At 34.9% G+C, this 21,963-nt stretch overlaps 3 protein-coding genes across 9 annotated transcripts; all 3 read left to right on the top strand.

Moving 5' to 3' along the window:
* The first annotated feature begins 347 nt into the window (after window positions 1–347).
* On the top strand, window positions 348–2,550 carry LOC121992689 (neurofilament medium polypeptide-like). 7 transcript variants are annotated; one of them, XM_042547211.1, is made up of 3 exons: window positions 348–719; window positions 793–848; window positions 947–2,550. In XM_042547211.1, the coding sequence occupies exon 3, from the start codon at window positions 947–949 to the stop codon at window positions 2,216–2,218; it is 1,272 nt and encodes a 423-aa protein (XP_042403145.1). In that variant the 5' UTR covers window positions 348–719; window positions 793–848; the 3' UTR covers window positions 2,219–2,550. The 7 variants fall into 7 exon arrangements, with proteins under 7 accessions (XP_042403145.1, XP_042403143.1, XP_042403144.1 ...); XM_042547209.1 differs by having other exon boundaries at window positions 350–719; window positions 805–848; XM_042547210.1 differs by having other exon boundaries at window positions 350–719; window positions 805–848; window positions 944–2,550.
* Window positions 2,551–6,123: 3,573 nt separating this feature from the next.
* On the top strand, window positions 6,124–13,839 carry LOC121992688 (nuclear poly(A) polymerase 3-like). The gene is made up of 10 exons (XM_042547203.1): window positions 6,124–6,550; window positions 6,687–6,764; window positions 7,176–7,283; window positions 8,030–8,092; window positions 8,163–8,324; window positions 8,712–8,825; window positions 11,385–11,447; window positions 11,538–11,837; window positions 12,851–13,018; window positions 13,160–13,839. The coding sequence occupies exons 1-10, from the start codon at window positions 6,254–6,256 to the stop codon at window positions 13,550–13,552; spliced, it is 1,746 nt and encodes a 581-aa protein (XP_042403137.1). The 5' UTR covers window positions 6,124–6,253; the 3' UTR covers window positions 13,553–13,839.
* A 552-nt stretch (window positions 13,840–14,391) lies between these two features.
* Window positions 14,392–20,809, top strand: LOC121992687 (derlin-2.2-like). Its single transcript, XM_042547202.1, has 6 exons — window positions 14,392–14,671; window positions 14,877–14,976; window positions 17,683–17,897; window positions 18,011–18,094; window positions 19,239–19,292; window positions 20,303–20,809. The coding sequence occupies exons 1-6, from the start codon at window positions 14,573–14,575 to the stop codon at window positions 20,474–20,476; spliced, it is 726 nt and encodes a 241-aa protein (XP_042403136.1). The 5' UTR covers window positions 14,392–14,572; the 3' UTR covers window positions 20,477–20,809.
* Window positions 20,810–21,963: the final 1,154 nt, after the last annotated feature.

Here is a 21,963-nt window from a genome sequence, read left to right as displayed (position 1 = left end):
GAGTTGAAAGCGACCTCAATCCATGGATTAGATCCACCACACACACAACATAAAAGTGCAGCCACCAGTAGAGCCATGAGACCTACAGGCAGGCAAGATGGTGATCCTCCTCGTCTCTTGGCATGTAGCCAATCAACTAGCCCCAAGGCAAGGCAGGGATGAGTTAGTTATTACAGGATAAAATTTATTTCAACTATAAGTTTTTTAATTTACTTCTTAGTTATAGGACCAATCATATATATGATAGTAAAAGGTGGAATCCAAGGCAGATTCCACTTTTACTATAATGTAGCTAATCAACTAATAGTATCCATCTCTATCTTTCCATCCATGTTTGTGTATTTTTCTTTGTTTTTATTTTTTTGTAGCCCATCAACTGACAGCATCCCTCTGTATTTTTCTTCTTGACAATCATCAGTGACTTGTTCTTTGTTGTCCAAGGCAGCCAAATCCTCTTCGCAAAGGTGACAATCTACGGCGAGGGTTTTGACCACTGTTAAAATTTGGAGTCTTTCATGATGTTCATGCTGTTTCTGTCCCAGTGCCAGCTCATGTTCGGAGAAAATGCTTCCTAATTGAGCCACTGGTGTCTGCGTCACTCAGTCTCACACCATACTCGTCTGTCTCTCCTTATCCTCCCATTCCCAGCCGCTGCTGCTCCAGCCAGAGAAATCTCAAGCAATTCTGAAGCTTCTGAGGCAGATCCATCCATTATTGAGGTGAGAGAGCAACTTTAAGTGTCTTTACATCTTAACTGCACTCATGAAATCTATGATCTTTGAGATGCTATAGATACTGAATCAGTCGGCGGATCACAGAATCTTATCTATCTACGTTTTCTTTTGGAGGTGTTTTCTTGAAGTCAACTAATTCGATTCTGGTACTCTATTTTTCTGTTTAGGAGAGATCTGTTAAAAGCAAGTATCCTTTGATACGTTTGCAGAAGATGGAGAAGATTGTTTCAGATGATTCAAATATTGCTGATGAGCTGAATCTTCCAAAGCCTGAGGATGTAGCAGGTGCTGAAGCAAGAGATGAAGAGAAAGAAGAGGATATTGTGATCGAAGAGGCAAAGGAAGAAATCTCAATTCCAGTGGAAGACAGGGGCTCACATGATACAACTGATGTACCTGATACTCCTCAACTAGCTGAGGATTCAGAGGCATCTATCGCAGAAGATCCAGTTGGAACATCAGAAGAACTTGGTCTTTCAGAAATTGTTACTGAAGAGGAAAAAACCGTGCAAGAATCGATAAAAGATGCTTCTGTGGAAACTGATGACAAAACCCCTGAACCACCATCTGTGAGCATTGCACAAGAGCTTGCCGATGCCACTGTTGATATTAATGGAGTGGAACCTCCAGTTGATTCACTAAAAGAACCATCAGTTTCAGAAACTGTTGCTGAAGAGGTAAAAGGTATTGATGAATCTTCAAAAGTTTCTGGTGCAGATAATTCCAACATAGTAGAACATGACAATCCTGTAGAACCGGCATCTGAAAGCATTGCTCACGAGCCTTCTCAACCGACCTTTGTAGAAGAAAAACCAGCAGATGAGGAGGTTTCGACTAATGCAGTTGAAGTCAGTCCTCAGATACCAAAGGAAGAGCTTCCTCTCGATGGAACTTCAGATGTTGTTCCTTCTGAGCCTAAAGAAGTTCAAGTAGAAACATTAGTTGCTGAAAAGAATGTAGATCACAATGTTTCAGAAACTATCGAAGTTGCTGAACATGTCACCAAGCCAGAGCTTGATGCTAAACAGGAGAATCTCGAAGAGAATTTAGACAACGAAATGACTACTTCAACTGAAACAACGCAATCCATTGCTGAAGGTGTCGTTAGTAAAGATGCTAGGGATGAGAATTTGGAAGGACAGAATTCAAACTTGGTCGAACTATCTCGAGATATTAAAATGGTTGAAGCTGAAAGTAATGTACCTTCTGACGATAAGCAATGTGAATCCAAGGAGTTGGAGACACAATTAAAGGATACATTTGAAAATGAGAACACAGAAGATAAGGAGCAAGATACTCGAAGTTTAACTGAAACCAAAGCAGATGAAGAGGTTATTAAAGCTGAACTATCAGGTAAGAAACCTAAAACCATAATCTCAAAAGTGAAGCAATCGATTGTCAAGGTGAAGAAGGCATTAATTGGTAAATCACCAAGTTCAAAAACTATGGCACCTGAAAGAATTGATGAAACAAAAGCTAAGTAGGTGAAGATTTTTTATGAACAAGTTATTAGCAACATGGTCGGTTCTATTGGTTGTTTCCCTTTTGCATATATGTTGTTTAAGCATATCGTATAATCTGCCAGCCCCTAGTTTACATGTTTACTGGAAGCTAATATTTTGGAAAGTTCTTATGAACCTACGCAAAACAAAGGGGAGGTTGTGAACTGTATAAGGTTGCCCATTATCAGCTCATCTATGTAAAGTATGTATATGTATCATTTGCTTTGTGGTTTCATGTGGCACTATGTTGTTGAATCATGATATTCTTTTAGTTGATAATTGTATTATAATGTGATGTTTATCTGTGCTTGGTATAGAAGTTGTCAAAAGGCTCTTAACTAATAATCGAAGGCTAAATAACTTGAAAGTAAGGTTGGAACTATATTGAGATGGAGGGTTTAAGTAGCAATAGTTGAAGTGAAACACCAACTTGAGAGAGTCACTATGGTTTGTTTACTTGTGTGGGAAATAGAGAACGACGAAAGGAATGGATGGAAATCAGTGGATGGAAGTTTTCTTTCCCTTGTTTAGTTGGATATAGAAAAGAGAATGAAAATTTGCTCAAGTATTTCTTAGCTACGTATCCTTTTTGTACTTTCTAACCATCCTATTCCCCATCACAAGTATCAAAAAGAGATTGGTGTTTACTTTATTTATGAATTAATTATAAACTTGAGGGACTAACTCAATGGATTAAACCTTGAAACAAATAAGTGGACAAAATGCAATTGCGTTAGGAAATCAAATGCCATTCTTCCTCTGAACATTGACAACCTTTAAGAAAATCACTCTGAAGCAGGAACTAAGAAGATTAGAGTATAGAATGATCACAAATTGTCCCTGTCAAAGTTCCTTTTACTAGAATGATAAACTCAATGACCAATTTTTCTGTAAATTTCGTTCAGATTAAAAAAAAAAAAGGAATGAGAAAAATGGGGAAATTTGACAGCATAACCAACTTGCCGTCGTGATGCTTATCGACTCAGTCTATATGGTCTGATGTGTTGTCAACTTACTCTTTATTGTCCAGGGCATGTCTCCTTCAAGTAGTTTTCATGTCTTGCTTTTGGAGGATCTCATGCATTATTTTAAGCACCATAGGACTGTAATTAACCTTTTAACAAATGAGAAACTCAAGGACTTCAGTTTAGTGCGCAAAGTAATTGCTAGACACCTAGACAAAGTAATTGCTTGATCTCCATTTCTCGCTATCAGATTAGTGTCGATAATCCTCTATCTGAATGAACATATGACCAAAGTGTGCACATCATCTACCCACTCAAACCACTTGACTACAAAATTACATTTACTGATTTATCTACACTATTGTTCACTAAAATTTAGTGTCTATATGTAAGAAATACATCAATAATGAACTAAAGGATGCATCAACAACAAGAACAGGACGGAGCCAGGAATTTCATATCGAGGGGGCGAAATGTATGTGTTTATGTCGAGGGGAGGCGACCATGTCGTTGCCTCCCATTTGACTCTCTTTCACCCTCTATTCGTATATCTCATACATTTCTTATACTTAAAAATTAAAGAGCGGCGGCGGCCATTGCTATCGCCCCCCCTTTGGCTCCGTCCTTGAACAAGATCTAACTATCATCAATCTTTAAAGCAATATAGAAAACCGAAACAATAGCTAGCGAAGAGTTGACTTGAATCCATCACTAAGGACTATTATTTCTTATTTGTCAACGGAGATCCTGCAAACAAGGAATTATCTTCTATAGGAGTGGGCGGCGGCAATCCGTATTCCTTCTCAATAGGGAAGAGAGAAGGTCAATGAAGAAGCTTAAGAACATGCTCTAATTCAGGAGTATCTTCCCTTATATACCAAGATCATCCTATAGAGACTATCCACCTTAAAGTTTATTCATCATTAACAACTCATTAATATTAATGAACCGGGTTATTAGATCTACACATTGAATCCACATCCATTTAATTCAAACCCCTTTATATGTAATTAAGCTTTAGATCACTTAATTAGGATTTAGTTTTCTTAATAGCAATTGGTAGTGTGTGTTAATCAAGTGTAAGCTCATATTATGAAGATTAAGCCCACTCATGTGGATTTAATTTAATTGGATTTAGTCCATCCAACTTAATCCTATACTATATTCACTTACCTATAAATGCAACATTTCATTTTGGTTACAACACAAGTAATGGAAGCTACTGTGTTTTTTCATTACTTGTCATCTTTCTGCCCTTGTTCATATCTCACATCCTCCTTGCTCGACTTGTTTTCACCATATGTTTAGGACAACAGTCACATGTAAAAAAAAATAATGAACCAGGTAACATCGAACTTGGACGAATAGTTTGGCCCCATGGAAATTTACACTGTCACATATAATAACTTATGCAATCTTGTGTTGTGATGCAATATGATCAGTCTGAACGTTGTTCTTGAGCACTGTCAAGAAATTGGAGATAACTCTCTGCTAGCTAACCTTTGCACCTCTCATGCATCTATCTCTCTTTCCTTTGTTTGCTTGAGCTTCATTATGGGATTCTTGTGACTCTTCTTGTTTTGTTTCTATTTTATTTCAAATAAATTGGTTGGTCTAAAGAATATTTTGAGTTTCAAACAAAAGAGACATTATGGCTTAAAAATAATTTGACTGACCCAATCAGATGGGACGACCCATCAAAGTAACCACTACTGCCTCACTTCGGTCGGCTGGATACAAGTTGAGTCGGTCTTTAGTAGGCCGACTTCCTTTAGGTCAGACATTGTCCAGGCCTAGCTTCTTTCAGGTCGAGCTTCTTTTAGAACGGGGCATCCTTCAAGTCGGGCTTTCATTTAGGTCGGACTTTTTTCAAGTCGGTTGTTGTCAAGATGACTTTTCAAGAGATCGGCCTTCTCAAGAGATTGCCTTTCAACTACGGGTAGAGATCCTCTGATCTAAAATCCCTGGACCAATCCTGGACTCTTAGATATTCATTGGTGGAGTGAGCTAGACCCTACCTATTTAACAGGTAGGGTCCAGATCACTCTACCAATATGCTTGTAGAGTCTCCTCTAGTCCAGAAGATTTTGGACCAGAGGATCTGAGCTCTTCAGCTACCGAGCACCATAAAAATCTTTGGATAGAAGTCTGGAAAGACTCAAGGAAGATATTAGAAGAGGGGCCAAGACGAACTTTAGCAAGATCTCCTCGACACTAAAATCAAACCTTAGATAGAAGATGGAGAAAACGAAAAGTGAAAATAAACGGTAAGGAGAGTTGAAAATATTAAAATTGCTTACATTGATGATGCAGCCGAATATCTTTAAATAAAAAGTAAAAGGATGATCGTAATTTCTAAACGACACACATCTTTTCCATTGAGAGACACACTTTATCGACCCTTCAACAATCATCGTGTCGAATCAAAGTTCCCAATAGGAACTTACCTAACTCGATTTAGATACGACTCGGATTTGACTTGAGGTCTCCTCCAAATAGGTGCCGATTTGATCCCAACTCGGTCTGATTTGATTTCCAATTCAGCTTGATTTTAACTTGATCACACCACGTAGTTACGACTATCTCCGTCACATCATTAACAAAATACAAATACTTAACAAATCTCTTTAAATTGGAGCACAAAACTAATCTACTGACAATTGACTATCTTGGAAGGTTGGCTTATGCGGCATAGCTGTGGGGCTATTGAATTGCGACGTGACGTTTTCTTGTTAGAGAAGTTATCGCGATGACCACACGTACCTCAAAGTTGTTGTTGGAGACGCTTGAGTTATTGGGCCGAACCGGGCCTCCAGAAGTCTCCAGAAAGTTCGTCGATTAGAGGCAGACCCCACCAACAACGAATTCAAAATTTTGCTTAAACGAGATGACCTGTTGCGTTCTATAAAAGCCGATCACCGAGTCTGGCACTATCTTTCTACCATTTCATCCCCTTTTTTCTCTCTCCGCCTCCTCCACGACTCGACCTCGCTCTGCCGGACCCTCGCCGCCCATCGCCGCCGCTGCTCTCCCTGATTCTGCCTCCTATTTTATGGCTTATGCCTCCTCGGACGACAGAAAGATCGTCTCGCCGCGTTGGAACTCCAAGCCGCTCGCCCATCTCATCGAACCCCGAACCCTAATCCTTCCGCCGCCAGCGCATCCGCCGGTGGGATACTTGGTCGCCCTCGGTCCTTCGCTTCGCGCTGACCCTGACGGGGCTGTCTTTCTTCGCAAGCAGGCCTTGGTACCCGTGAATCCCAAGGTCGTCCCTCCTCCTGTGGTCCTGCGCTTGAATCCTGCGTTCTTGGCGCAGATGGATGAGAAAAGAACGGGATCGCTTCTGAAGGTCCATATTTATTTATTTATTTATTTATATTTTCCTTTTTTTATTTTTTGTCTTCGCTCTTTTTTTCCATCCTAGAGTTTGCCCTGATTTCAAAGATTGTATTCTAACGAGTTTACTGTTGGTTCTTTTCTTGTAGTTTATGGGAGATGAAAGTCTGTATCCGTCCCCAGAGGAGGAAGTGAACAGGAAAATTGTGATTAATCAGCTTAAACAGGTCTGTGTAGATGAAAATTAGATATTTAAAATGGTGATTAGTTGTGGTCAAATCTGTTGTCCAAGTTGATAAATTTGAAGTTGTTTGCTCGCTTGTTCTTTTTCTTGTCTTTTTCTTTTGGTCGTTGTGGTGATGGATATGCCTTTGCTCCTTACTATATATCTCCAACAGTTAGTTTCAGATTAAGGGATCCGATTTCCAGCTTTTTTTTTCTCCTCTTTTTCCCCCTAGAAATAGTGTTCCCGTTAGATAATAATGAAAATGTTGTGTTGTTTCTTTTCTTTGTTGTTACAAAGTAAGTTTGTTCTTCAGTTTTAGAATTATTTTTTTTTCTGTATATGAAGTACTTATTTCTGAAATCAACTTGTCATAAAAGCCCTGCTGTAAGTGTAACATGTTTATTCCTAGTAGATAGTCCGGGAATGGATAAAGAAGATTGCTTGGCAACATCGTCTACCTAAGACTGTGATTTATCAAACAAGTGCAACTGTTCTTACATATGGTTCATATGGTTTAGGGGTAAGTTATCTTGATCTTTAGTCTATTATTATGACAGATGCCATGCACATGTTTTCATTAAGATTTTTTACAATGAAAAATTTGTGAAAATTTTCCTTCTTATATCAATGTGTTTGATTGATATAACATGATTAACAAAGGGAATTTGTGCTATGTTGTTTTAATCCATAACCTCAAGTAGCATGCGAAGATATGCTTACATAATTGGTTTAGCAATTGCTTCCATTAAGTTTAATATTCCTTCTGAGAGAAAACCATCCTCATCTAGTTTTTTCTGTTAACCTTTATGATCTGGAAGAGGAGACTGAATTGTATTAAATATTTAACCAGTCAACATTGTGTGTTTAAGGACATTGCATTATAGGTGCAGGCGTGTGTGGGCATATGATGCATGTGTGTGCGTACTAGAGCTTATGTGTTTTTGAAATCGAGTCCTCAACTATCTTTTTTCTTCTATAAGAATTTTACAATGCTTTCCAACTAAGTTATTGCTTTTGAAAGTTTGCTTCTTTTGCTTTTTTTTTTCGTGTTCGTATATCATAATAAATTGGTGTTTCTGTTCGTTTGGAGAAATTCTATTATCAATGAATAACATGGCAAAGGTTTTACTGTTGATATGTGCTAAATCTTGATTTGTAACTTTTTCATAGAAAGTTAAATTTTTGTATCTTGTTCTGAACAAAAAGTTATATTTTCTTGTTGCTACTGTTTGTTTACAATTGTTTAACAAAATGACAACTATATAGGTTCACGGACCTGAATCTGACATTGATGCATTGTGTGTTGGTCCGTATTTTGCCACCATGGAGGTAAGTCTGTACATGCCACTATTTGTTGCATTTCTTTGTTAAGTGCAAATCATGATGCATCTTGTTGCAGGAGGACTTTTTCATTGTTCTGAGATCAATGTTAGAAGGGCGAGTAGAAGTTACAGAACTCCAGTGTGTCAAGAGTGCAAAAGTCCCATTGATGCGTTTTAAGTTCAATGGGATTTCAATTGACTTTCCTTATGCGCGCCTTTCTGTTGTTTCTGCTCCCGAGGTGTGCACATAAGAATATTTTAAATGATCATGCTGTATGCATTCATTTGTTTATGAATGATAATTCTCCTTGCATATTCTACTTTGTTGTTTAGCTACTTTTGCAGATCATGTTTTCTAGTGTTGATTAACTTATATATTTAAGCGCATGCCACATTAGACAAATTTTCTTAAATGCTCTGATTATCCATTCCCATGCATATCAGGTGCTTTCACCTTGTGTTTATGTTCAATGTTTAATCTTTTTAAGATATGTCAAAAGTATAGGTGGAATTGCCCTTTTTATATCTGTTATATCAATAAATATTCAGTGCATGAATTCAAAGTCTGAGCTTTTACTTATTTGATTAAACTCTTAAGTAATAGATGGCAATTACTTGTATTACAGTGTCTGAACATTTTTGACCCGTCCATATTAGCAAAAATTGATGAGACTAGCTGGAGGAGTTTGTCTGGTGTTCGTGCTAATAACCGCATCCTTCAACTAGTTCCAAATTTGAAGGTATTTTTGTTGTCATTTTTTCCTCTTCATAATCCATTTATATTTTTCTTTAAAAAAACTTTTTTAAAAATAAACTCTTATGTTTGCACATTTCATATTTACGTCAGTTCTTTTTCAACTTCTTCATTCTGCAATACAAAGCTTTTCAGACATGGGTCCTTGGCAGTAACATCTTGTGATCTGGGCTACTATCTTTATGCTTTCAAATCTGGGTATTAGTGGTTATCTTATAGAGCTAAAAAGTACTACCACGAGATGGCTAGGAATTGTTAATATGGGATTTTTAAGTTTATTTAGGAATTTAATTCATATTAACTTATGCATATAAATTTATTAGCTTAGCATTTTATACTTTCTATGTTGTTTATTGATTGAGTGTGAAGTTTTCTCAATTGAATATCAATAATTGTTTTCATCAAGATTTTTTTTTTCCTAGTTTCTGTTAGAAGCTCGGCATAGATAGAATCTATGCTCTCTTGCGTTATAGATAGTCGTGTTTGAAATGCCGTTTCGTGCCGCTCGGCACGGACGGTTTTTACTATTTTGCCGGGCAGCCGAAATCGACACGGGAGGCATCCCCGTCTCGGCAGCGCCGGAGGAGACGCGGGACGCCTCCGGTGGCGTCCCGCAATTCCTTTGGCACCGAAGGTGTCGTGCGTGACGGCTTATGTGGCGACGCTTCCGGCGCCGCCGGACGCCTCTCGCGGGATCGCCCGCGATCATCACAGCGCGATCTCGCTTACGGTCGCGATTTTTTTTTTTTTTCTGTTTTTAATAATTATTTATTTTATTTAATTAATTTAAAGAATTTCCAAGGAGGATGTGTGATATTTCGAAGAGACTTTTATAAACCTTAATTAAATTATCCTAATAAAACATATAAAAAATATATTTAAAATTAAAATAAATAAATAAATTTTATTAATTAATATTCTGAAAAAAATAATATTTTAAATTTCATTTTAAAAATTTAAAAAATATATAATAATTCTTATTTATATTCTAAATGAGAAATGAGAGCATTAGAGAGAAAGTAGGAGTTGCATCTATTGAGGAAAAACTCAGAGAGACACGTTTAAGATGGTACGGACATGTACTTAGACGACTAATAAATGCTCCAGTTAGACGATGTGAAACTATGATAAACATGCATATAAAACGAGGAAGAGGAAGACCAAAAAAGACTTGGTTAGCAACAATAAAACAAGATAAAATTTATTTAAATATAGATGATGATATAATAGGAGATAGAGCTCAATGGCGTAAAAGGATTCATACAGCCGACCCCACGTAGTGGGAAAAGGCTTGGTTGTTGTTGTTGTATATTCTAATATATTTTTTATTATTTTAAATTTCATTTAATTTTTTTAAAAATTCTAAAAAATTTTAAAAAAAAATCTAATAAATTATATTTATATTCTGATATTTTTTTATTTTTAAAATTTTTTTTACTTGATATTTTTTACTATTTAAAATATATATTATTTAATTAATAATTAATTAAATGAATAAATAGTTAATTTATATAATTATTATTAATATAAAGTAATATCTTGTAATAAGTATTATTATTATTATTATTATTATAGATGCTTCCATTTTAATTTGAATTATTAATATATCAATTCTATTTAAATAAAATTATTTTTAATTATTTTTTCTAACAATATTAAATTACTCAATAATTAAGAACTTATAATAAATCAATATACAACTTATTTTTATATATACAATAAACATATTTATCTTATAATTACTATAGATAAATAAAAAATACCGAAACTGTATCGGCACGGTACGATACGATACCGAAACTGTATCATTCCGGTCTGAAACCGAAACCTCAGCACGGGTCGAAATTTTAAACCTTGATAGATAGTGATATAATTTATAATCTTGTTTCAAGTTATTATTATGCCTATATTTTAGTTATTTATTTTGATAGGATTAGCTGAAGTGACTTCTACCCTCAATTTTGAAATATTCATATGGTGTCCTTTGCTGTAATCTCTAGAAAAGGGCGGATGTGTTGGTTTGGTGAAAGGCTTGAAGTTTTGGCAAAGCCAAATAGCAATCCTGAAGCTAGACATATATAAAGTTGTGATGAGCTAAAGTTTCGTTGTTCATTTTTTTTTCTCTGCAGTAGCTAGTTTTTTTCCTCTTGTTTGCAAATGGACAAAACTGATCCAATCCTGAAGCTGGTAGTCATATTGAAATTTATTCGGTGATCACAATCATTAAGTTCTTTATTGATTACCTAGAACCATAAGTAGCTGGGTGAAAGATATGCACATATAATTTTTTTAAAAAAAAAGAGAGAGAGAGAAAAGACAAATTTGTATAGAATTTGTGTTACTTAAGTATTAACTCAAAACATGGATTGATCACTATAATGTCTAGCAGAAGGATAGATAATAATGGGAATAGTCGGCTTCAAGTAATTCTTAATGCAATATTATGAATTCATCTCTTCCATGTTTTGAGTTTGATTTCTTCATGTAATGAACTAATCTCTTCCAACTTCATTCTTTATTAATTTCTTGTGAGTTTGATTTGCAGAATTTTCAATCTTTGTTGCGGTGTGTTAAATTGTGGGCAAAAAGGCGCGGAGTTTATTCACATGTATGATCTCTTACACTTTATTCTTTCCATGAAGCTTTTATATACAGTTCGTCTTGGTAAAATAACATCTCTGAGCCGGTTAAATTTCAGTTATTTGGGTTCTTTGGAGGAATTCACTTGGCCATCCTTGCAGCCTATGTATGTCAGAAATATCAGCATGCAAGTATTAGTGCTCTCTTATGCCTTTTCTTTGAGACCTTCTCTAAATGGCCTTGGCCTGAACCAGTAATTCTAAGAGATCCATTGATTCAGTTTGGACATCCTGATATGCCGTCATTTATGCCTATCATGATGCCTTGTAGTCCATTTGACTGGTGCAACTCTAATATCACAAGAAGCACTTATACAAAAATTGTTTCTGAGTTTCAGCGTGGATATTCCTTGACTAGGGTAAGATCATTTTCAGAATACAGCTTAATCTTTCTGAATTACTTTTGCAATGTGTATTTTTTACGATAATAATGGGAATGCAACATGCTAGTAATCCCATGTCTTCCACCTATTTGTTTATGTTATTGAATTCTTCCATATGACCTACTTTTCTCTTTCCTAATTTTGAGTTGTTCAAAATTCATGAGAAGATTCTATGAATTTCTTGAGTTTATAGATTCATGCAAACATGTGCATTTTGCATCTGATCATTTTTGGTTTGTTGAGGGTTGATCACTGATCTTTTCTTCAATCTGTGAATTTCCACTTCCCAATATTCAAGGGAGAAAGTAGATATCCCCATTACTTGTATGGTTGAATCAACTCTTGTTTAGCATTTCATATTGGGCTTACCTTTTGCAATCAGTAACATAATTTTTCTAATTATCTATTTTCATGAGGTTCTTGATTTTTCTAGAGATTCCTATTAATTTGGAAACAGTAATTGATTCTTCACATCCATTTCACATGAAGTTTTTGGATCTAACCTGTGATTGATGGACTACCTACTCTGCTTATCATCTGGTATTGGGGCAATTATAGATTTTCAGGGTGCTTAGCACAATTTACTATAATATTTATAATTTTCACATTATATAATTTATAGATTTTGAATTTGTAGCTTCAAAATTTATAGTTTTCAGATTCTCATTTATTTTAAACGTAAATAATTTAGCCTTAATTTTGTATTTTACATGCCCATGGATTGTATCACATGCATGTTTGTTTTGTTCCTTGGTATGCTTGCATCTTTTTTCTTCCAGTTTGAAAAGGTGATACTTAAGTTATTGGGTTTCCATTATCTATATTTTTTGAATTTTTGAAATATTAACAGAAAAGATGCTTTAAATGTGTGTTTTTCATTAGTTCAACTCCTTGCTGGTTTCAGATTTAAGATTGGATGTGGCAAAACTGTTGCTTGTCACATAAACAATTCATTAATTATTATTATTATTGTTATTTTGTGGTTTCAGTTGCAAGATCCAGAAGGATTGAAGTTTAAATGGGAAAGTTTGTTTGAAGCATATCCATATAAAACAGAGTATACTCACTTTATGAGAATTTTTCTTGCTGCTCGAGATGTGAATCTACAAGATTGGGCAGGCTGGGTGAAGTCACGGATCCGTGCTCTCCTGCTGAAGGTTCTTGCTGACTTTGTGTTCTTTATATCACTTTCATGCTTGTTCCATGATTTAGAGATTAATTGCTTTATAGTTTGAATTCATTTTTTTCATTGTTAAAGTTTTTCCTTGACTCAGAAGCTTTGTTTTTTATTTATGCAGCTGGAAATGGTAATCAATTATTGTGATCCAAACCCTACTGAATTTGTTGATCATGTTGTAGCGGAGCCTAATGTTGTATTCTATTGGGGCTTGTCGCCTGATGGGGAGACAATAGACATTGATTGGTTGAAAGAGGAGTTCATGAAGAGTGTTAACACAGATCATTTACCTGATGTCAACCATAATTTCTGCAAGCTGGATTTAGAACTTGTACATAGTTCCCAGCTCCCTAAAGGCCTAGACTTTGATGCTAGTAGTGCAAGATGGTCCAAACCACACTGGAGAATAAGAGATAATAGAGAATCGCGAATACCGCTCTACTCCCAACATCTGCCACATTATTTTGTTGGTCATGCGGCGGATGGAGAATACCCTGCTGCTGCTGCTGGCTAGTTGTTTCTTTTTGTTGGTCATGCGGCAGATTGTGGCTACTACAATTTTGAGTATCCAATTGTACGCCCCTCTCAGCACTGCCTAGATAGAGAACAGATCAAATATGTTTTGAGAAATGGTTAATCTCTCAAGTGCGGTCTTCCAACTAATCTTCTACATTGCCTGTAAAGAATGAATGAACGTCCTAGAAATTGACAAAGGATCTCAACGTGTTGTCTTTTGGATGTGTTGTTTAGCTGTCTATAATATACTCATTTGAAAAATAGGATTATGTTTTGAACAAAGAAGTCCTTGGTGTTATGCTTGCGAATGATATATCCTGCAATTCTTTTCCATAGTGGCTAACTAGTTTTGGATATGATTAGCACCTTCCTACTGTGCTCATGTGAAAGGGCCAAACTGTAGGAAGACATTGGTGCCGATCCGACTAGACAAGGCATTTGCTGAACCATCTAATTCTCCTCATTTAATTAGTTGCTTTAGTACAGGTAACTTAATTAATTTATTAAACTTAATCGATCTTATTAGTCTACTTAATTCGATATAAAATTATATTTATTTTTATAATAAAATTATATTTATTTTTAATCATTTTAATGAATTCGAATAGCTAGATATCTTTACTATTAAAAAAAACACATCTATTTAACTGTGTTACAGACGGTAGGTGGGTGTATCATCAAAAATAAGTAATAATTCACATTTAACTCGTAAATAAGTAATCAAAGCGAAGCGTCATAAGAATGAGATATACCCAAGAGATGGTCCACCTAAATTCACACGTGTCATTTGACGGTTGGTGGTACCACCTCATGAGGTCCTCGGTGACCCCTGGAATGCTCGTGGTTCGCGTTGAATCGGTGAGAAAAGCTCCTACGGCAAACGAATCTAGTCATCATCGCCGAGCTCGAGAGTTCCCTTGTTCTTCTCCTCTTCGATTCTTACTATTCGTTGAAAGCTTTAGGGTTTCCTTTCCTCGGGGTTCTGTGATTAGGCGGGCGAGAGCCGGCGACCTGCGAAATGGCACAAGCAGTGGAGGATTGGTATAAGCAGATGCCCATCATCACGCGGTCGTACCTTACCGCCGCCGTAGTCACCACCATCGGATGCACCCTCGAGGTGTGAATTTAACACTCTCTCTCATATTTCTGGTGACCAATCGAATTCGATTATTAGTTAGGTCGTCTGAATGTCAATGGTCATTATGACCTCCAATTAGGGTTTCAACCATTCGCCCGCGTGTTCTGCTGTCATTTTTTTTTTACAAGGAAATGTTTTCTTTTATTGTTTGTTTGCGTTCCTAATAAGCTTATGTCTTTCTCAGATCATATCGCCTCACAAATTATATCTGAATCCTATTCGCATAGTTCAGAAGTATGAGATATGGCGCCTCGTCACAAACTTCCTGTACTTCCGGAATATGGGTAGGAATGATGATTCATCTACTTTGAATCTTGTATTTTGTTGAGTTTCCTAAAATTGATATTTCTATTGAAATTGACGATTTGGAATCTATTTATCGTCCCTGCTTTGTTTCTCTTCCCTTTACCTTTTCCGGTTTACGAGTTAACTAGTTCCATCAGATTGAAGGTATCGAGATACTTTTGACATGATTGGTATCATAAAATTTATTTTGATTTGTTATTTTTCTGAGGATTGGTTTTATTGTCGATACACTATTGTGAAAGATCCTTCAATTGTATGGTTAAACTATTTAAGTGAGAAAAAAATTTGAATAAAATAACTTCAAAAATTGGATCTTTTAGCAACTAATTTCTTGGTTTCTGTTGTTTTGCCTACAATTTGAGGTTTGAGTTTAAGCTATTTGCACTTTCATTGGTTAGCACACTATTATATGTGAGAATCTATACTAAAAGAGGTGTATCTTAAATATAATTCACAAGTTCATCTAGCTCTAATGGAAAAAGGTAAAAACCTAGAGCTAACTCTTGATGTGAACCTAGAGATATAATAATCATTTGTTACACTATTAGTAACTATTTTATCATATATTTTCTATGTTACATTGTTATAAAATTTCAAAATAGTTTTTTCTTGTTGAAACTTCATCACAATTCCATAATATAGGATCATGGAGGCCTAGCGAGGGATGTGTGAATAGATGACAAGTAAGAGAGTGTACAATTACCGAAGTGAACAAAACAACTGTGGAAGCAAAGTCAAACAATACTAACAACAGGGTTTTGTGATTTGAAGACCTCTTCTACTCCACGACTTTAGTCATGTTTAGTGTGACTGCCCTAAAATGAAAATCCACTATAAAGCTCCTTGAAATAAGACAATAATCTCCTTAAAATAGGGTAATTGAGCAAGTTCTAACAATTATCCCAGAGAGAACTAGAACAGCCTTGCTCTGTAAACAAATGAGTTCCTAGAACCCTAGGAACTAAGCTCAAGCTTTCTAATTAGATAAATGAAATAAACACAAGAGAGCTGACAAACCTCACTTCTCTCCCTAGAGAATGTAAATGAGCATAAGGAAGAAAGAAAGAGTACCAAATGAGCTTGAAAACTTTAAGAAACTTAAGCTTTGATCAATCCGAGTTCAAGGAGTTGTTTGGGAACTTAAATCATAGGTAGTTGACGATATTTTAAAACAAAAATCCATGAGTGGACCTGATCGATAATATTGCTAAGTTACAAAACTTCGGAAAAATAATTAAGCTTACATAACCTTATTTAAAAAAAATACATTCATCATCCTTTGTGGAAATTTTTCCCAAATGATCTTTGGTATATAGTGTTAAGATGCTTAGATGGCCTAATTCGTCATTTCCTTGCACACCATAAAGACGATGTTAATAGTGCAAGTATTCATTTGTTCATATTATTTGTATTAGTTTATAATCGCAACGAAAATAAAAAAAATAAAGATGGCATGATTACATCAGAATATAACATCTTGGTCTCATTAATTTATTTTTATACTTTTATTTTTGTTCCTTTGTCTATTTTCTCCTTTTAATATGTTTTCAGTATCTTTTGTTGGAGCCTTGTATCCTTTTCCAATTAACATCCATACCATTCTTACCTTTCAATATTTAAAATTGATTCCATCATAAGTGGGTGGATGATAGTAGTGGTCATTCATTGCTTTTTAGATGTTAATCCTTCAGATTTAGATAACCTCTCTTCAATGTCAATTAGAGGCATCGTGAACAGATAGTGAACACAATTTGCTTGTTTCTCGCATACAATTTGCTCTATAATATCCATCTAATGGGATTTTCAGTCAAACAATATCCTCACTCTTCCTAAGGATGAAAATGTAAACATGAAGAAGAGTATTACCAAGAGCTTGAGTTGAAGCCTTTAAACTTTGTCAAAACTTTTGGAGTATTTTGAGCACAAGATATCAAAAATGTTCTTTTATAAGTTTTTTGCCCAAAATGTCTCCAATAGATTATATAAAAAAGGCTTTAATGGATACATTCCAACCAACTCTATTCAACTAAAAAGAAGTCCTCTACTCAACTAGAGTGTGGAATATAGTTGTTGGAGGCCAATAATTTGCTAGCCTCCACTTGACTAGAATGTCATTTAGTAGACTATTTCTTGAATAGAAACATTTTATTCATTCAGAACCCTCATGCATTCAATGGTTTGATATGAATCTAGATAGTCTCACCTAACTTACAACCACTATAAGCCTAGGCAAAGACCTAAGACTGAGTCATGACACTCAGTCAGTTGGAAACTACTATTGGATTTCAATCTACTAGTTGAAAGTTTCACAACCAAGCTTTAGGTATTCCACGCTGAATATTTTCACAATGTTGTAGCATCACAATGTTGCTTGTACTTTAAGGTTTTTGAATATTTTCACAATCATGATTTGTGGGAATAGTGTGCTAGTGAACAGATTCTGGAACAACAAAAGCTGACGACATCTTTATGTCTATCTCTGCTCTTCAATTTTAGTCCTGATATATCAAACATGCATTTATGAGGTAATGGTGGGTTAGCCATCTAGTTTTAGTGGGTCTGTTTTCATGTAAGTGATACTTCAAATTTCCATACCAGTTGTTTTCCTCATCTAAAAATTTATCTTGTCTGTGATTGTAAAGAGCTCAAAGTCTTTATTGATGCTAACTTGTTTATGTTACTAGATTTGGATTTTCTATTCCACATGTTCTTTCTTGCTCGATATTGCAAACTTCTTGAGGAGAACTCCTTCAGAGGCAAGACAGCAGATTTCCTCTACATGCTGCTGTTTGGGGCAACTATTTTAACTGGGATCGTTTTCATTGGAGGGATGATACCATATTTGTCTGCGACCTTTGCAAATATATTATTTCTCAGTAATTCATTAACATTCATGATGGTTAGTACTAATTATTACTTTTGTCTAGATCTAAGATGGATGTTAATCTTTTGTTTTTTATGGTTATTTTTGTAGTTTTCTTGCTTTAAATGTTTAATGACATGCATATCTAGGTTTATATTTGGAGCAAGCATAATCCTTTTATTCACATGAGTTTCTTGGGCCTCTTCACGTTCACCGCCGCTTATTTACCATGGGTGAGTTAAACTATCAGTTCTGTCATCTGTGTGATCATTGATATTATACATGCTGTTAAGTTATTTGTACTCTTTACAATTTCAGAATTCATCCATTAACCTGAAAGTTGAATGCATTTCACATTTTTATATTCATTTAATTTATTAGTCTTTTGAGTTAAGCATTACTCAGCATTAATGTTGAGATTTTCCATGGCTTTCATCTGCACACAATTGGATTCATTCTATGATAACTAATTACTGGTACACTATGATTGATAATTTTATCTATGATTTATGCTCTCTACAAGTTCAAACAGGGACCTCTTTTGCAAAATGAATCATTTAGTAATGACAAACGATAGTTGATCAGGTTAGCTGATAGTTTGGAAGAAATGTAGAGAAATTAGGCAGCCTTGAATTGAGTAGCACAACTTACAAGTTACACCAGATTAATGAGGAAAGTGAGAATATAATGGTTATTTGGATTTTGATTAGTTTCCAGTAGGATTGATTCATTGTCCTCTCTGATTATGAAAAAAGCATTTGAATTTATCATAAAAAAATAAGCTGCTGTTCTCCATTACTCTTGAATTACAGATGGTATCATTTAAGTTTAACTATGAAAAACAGCTGTCACTGAATAACAACTTGCTTTTGAGATTTGGTACATCCGATCTAATAATTAGATCAGAAACAATTTATAATAATTGTCACAGAACAATTACTGAAGCTAATGAGTCATAATGTGGTTTTTGATGGGGAGATAATGAGCAATATGCTGATAAATGAGGATTATGTTTCTTAAAGATGTTTAAGGTTGCTAGTAGTCATAAGTTTATGAAGGCGCTGCATGAGCACTACACTTGTGCCCATTGGAAAGGATTATAAACATAGGTCTTATTTGCACTTTATATTCATTATGGGGTGGGTGTAGGTTATTTTTCTTTCAAATTGTTTAGGAATCATTAATAAATATATTTTTTGTTGATATGGTTGACAATAATGCGTCCACATATTGCATGAGCTCTATGTTTGTGATAGGGCCGCCCACATGCACTTCTTAAATCTTCATACTGGTTATTAATATACTTGTGTTTATGGTGCTAATCGTTCATCGTATTACTTATTGGTTTAATATAACAATTGCCATTTTATATGACAGGTTTTACTTGGCTTCTCTATTCTTGTTGGCAGCAGTACGTGGGGTGATCTCCTGGTAATGCTAAGTTATTTAACTAAACTTATAAAACATAAACAAAGCTGATATTACTTTGGTAGAAGTCATGCAAGAAGTTGAAAACACAATAGACAACTATGAATGATTTTTTTATGGAGTAAAATCATTTACACTTGCTTATGGATTAGTGATTATTCTTTGTCCATCCTTTAAGTGGATACTACCGAGTAACTTTGCCAGACATGACAAATATGGAATTTTAGCAAAGCTTTGAAAAAAAATATAAATTATTTGTTTATATGCAAAAAATTTAAATTAGTTGCTTGATGAATGATATAAATTAGTGACCTGGTGGAAAAAGACAAATGAATTCCTATTGTTTGATTGTTTTTAATTAGAAGTTTAGCAGATTTTGGGGCTGTTAACGTGGTATGAAATTTACCAAACTTATTATCCATCATATCCCCATGATACATACATACATATATATTTAATGCTTAGATCAAGTAATGCATTCAGTACGATTTTCTTTAGGGTGGGCGAGCTATGTTGGCTCATTTTTTTGCTAGCAGTATGACAACATTATGTGGATAGTTAAGTTATTTGGCCTACATGTGGGCTTAAAAAGAAATCATTTTCATATCTCCAAGCTTTATTAATTCTTCTAGTTGTAGCGTCAATATATGTATTTCTTTTTAGCATCTAGTTGAAGCTCTTTCTAAGTTCCATGAAATTTCAGCATAACAAAATTCATTGTATGTATGCAATGTAACAATAGAACAAAATTCATTGTATGTATGCAATGTAACAATAGAACAAAATTTAACAATAGAACAAAATTTAAGGTGTATCTTAATACATACATCTCCTTTTTGCCTCTCTTAACTTGCTTGAAATAGACGAGGAATTCAAATCAATGCATATTTCTAAAAACATATGGTAATCAACTAACCTAAAAGGTGATGGCTCCAATGATGTTTGATTATTCAGACATTTTAATTTCTTGAATCACTCATTGTTTTTAACTGATTCTGTTGCCTCGACTATAGGGTATGATTGCTGGTCATGCCTATTACTTCCTGGAGGATGTTTATCCACGAATGACAGGACGCCACCCCTTAAAAACTCCTTCATTCATCAAGGCGTTATTCGCAGACGAGACTGTCGTCGTGGCTCAGCCAGGAAATGCAAGGTTTGCTCCTCCGCGAGATCATCAAGATTAACAATGAGCAGCACCAACTGAAAGCCTTTGATGGGTACTTTCGTTGATCCAGCCACAGGCAGTCAATATTACATATCAAAACCTAATTGTGAGTTGATTGTTCTGTCACCTTCCTTCCGGGAGCATTCCCATCAACTAATTTGGTTTTCACCAGTGAAATGATAGTCGTGTTATTCAATTTCATTAGTATCACATATGAATTCTATGCCTATTAGTGGAGGTTTATGACAGTGAAAATGTTTGTAGAAATTGAAGTTTCTTGGTCTTGGTTTTTTGAGAGATACAAACCTAGTTTGTAAAATGAAGTGGAATCAAATATGCTGAATTGCTGTAAGATTACTGGTGTTGTCGTAACAATTACTGGTGAAATCGTTCATGCAATGAGCAACATAAGTTCTTCCATCGGAGATCCTGTGTATTAACTCCAAAAGCAGAACTAGCAACGAAGAGGAAACTACTTGTATCATTATAAAACAAAACAAGCTGGAAGATTGGAGTCAGGTCCGCTGTTGGACGATGTCAGGGACTTGGACGACAGGTGGCTTTTCGACCTCGGCCACAGCTCGACTGCCTTACCGACAGATTCGTTAGGCCGCGGAGTTGTATTGTTGTTCTTCTCCTTGGGCGCCATGATCTAGGTGTCACTATATCCAAGCGCATACGGGCGCCATGATCTAGGCATCTGGATTCATTCTGTATTTTTTTTTATTTTGTTTTAGGAGTATATTATATGTATTTAGGGTTTAAAATTTTAAGAGTTAGGAGTTCGATTATAATGAGTTTGAGTCAATAAAATTTTTCCTCTAGTATTTAGGCTTTCCTCTTTGGTTATAGTGTTTAAGATTAAAAATTTTAGATACTTATGAGGTATATTATATGTATTTAGTGTTTAAAATTTTAAGATTTAGACGTTGAGATTATAATAGATTTAAGTTAATAAAATTTTTCTTATAGGGTTCAGTTCGCTCTTGGGTTATAGTGTTCAAGATAAAAAATTTTAGATGATCATAAGGTATAACGTTCATCTTTCAAGAAATGTTGATTAAAAAAAATAATTCTAGGTGCCTAAATCACTGTGGTGCAGACGAACGCACGACGTATGGCCAACAACAGATCACATATATATAAAAGAAATTAATATGCTCCTCCATTTCAGTGCCCGATTCAATGTGCAGGGTATCCAAAAGTAGGGAAGATAATAGATCGGATTCAGATTGAATTTTAATCCTCTGTTCGTATATCCATCGAACATCGAATATTCATTCTCATATTCATTTAAAACACTCAAATATTTATATTAATAATTTTTTTCCCTTCCAACTATATATATATATATATATATATATATATATATATATATATATATATATATATATATATATATATATATATAAAAGTGTATTAGAATTAATATCATATTAAAAACAAAGAAAATAAATTATAGCTACTCATAATATCAATAAAATAAATAATTAGTGTGTTTTAGGA

The sequence above is a fragment of the Zingiber officinale genome, chromosome 6B (genome assembly GCF_018446385.1).
Source record: "Zingiber officinale cultivar Zhangliang chromosome 6B, Zo_v1.1, whole genome shotgun sequence".
NCBI lineage: Eukaryota > Viridiplantae > Streptophyta > Magnoliopsida > Zingiberales > Zingiberaceae > Zingiber > Zingiber officinale.
The sequence above is the reverse complement of the archived record's forward strand: the minus strand, read 5'-3'. Positions and strand labels throughout refer to the sequence as shown.

Bases quoted from the DNA above. Each gene is read 5' to 3' on its own strand.
- LOC121992689 (XM_042547211.1), top strand. From the start codon at position 947: ATGGAGAAGATTGTTTCAGATGATTCAAATATTGCTGATGAGCTGAAT.
- LOC121992688 (XM_042547203.1), top strand. From the start codon at position 6,254: ATGGCTTATGCCTCCTCGGACGACAGAAAGATCGTCTCGCCGCGTTGG. The intron at 6,765-7,175 runs GTCTGTGTAGAT...TATTCCTAGTAG, and splicing joins TGATTAATCAGCTTAAACAG to ATAGTCCGGGAATGGATAAA. The intron at 13,019-13,159 runs GTTCTTGCTGAC...TTATTTATGCAG, and splicing joins TCCGTGCTCTCCTGCTGAAG to CTGGAAATGGTAATCAATTA.
- LOC121992687 (XM_042547202.1), top strand. From the start codon at position 14,573: ATGGCACAAGCAGTGGAGGATTGGTATAAGCAGATGCCCATCATCACG. The intron at 17,898-18,010 runs GTTAGTACTAAT...ATGCATATCTAG, and splicing joins ATTCATTAACATTCATGATG to GTTTATATTTGGAGCAAGCA. The intron at 18,095-19,238 runs GTGAGTTAAACT...TTTATATGACAG, and splicing joins CCGCCGCTTATTTACCATGG to GTTTTACTTGGCTTCTCTAT.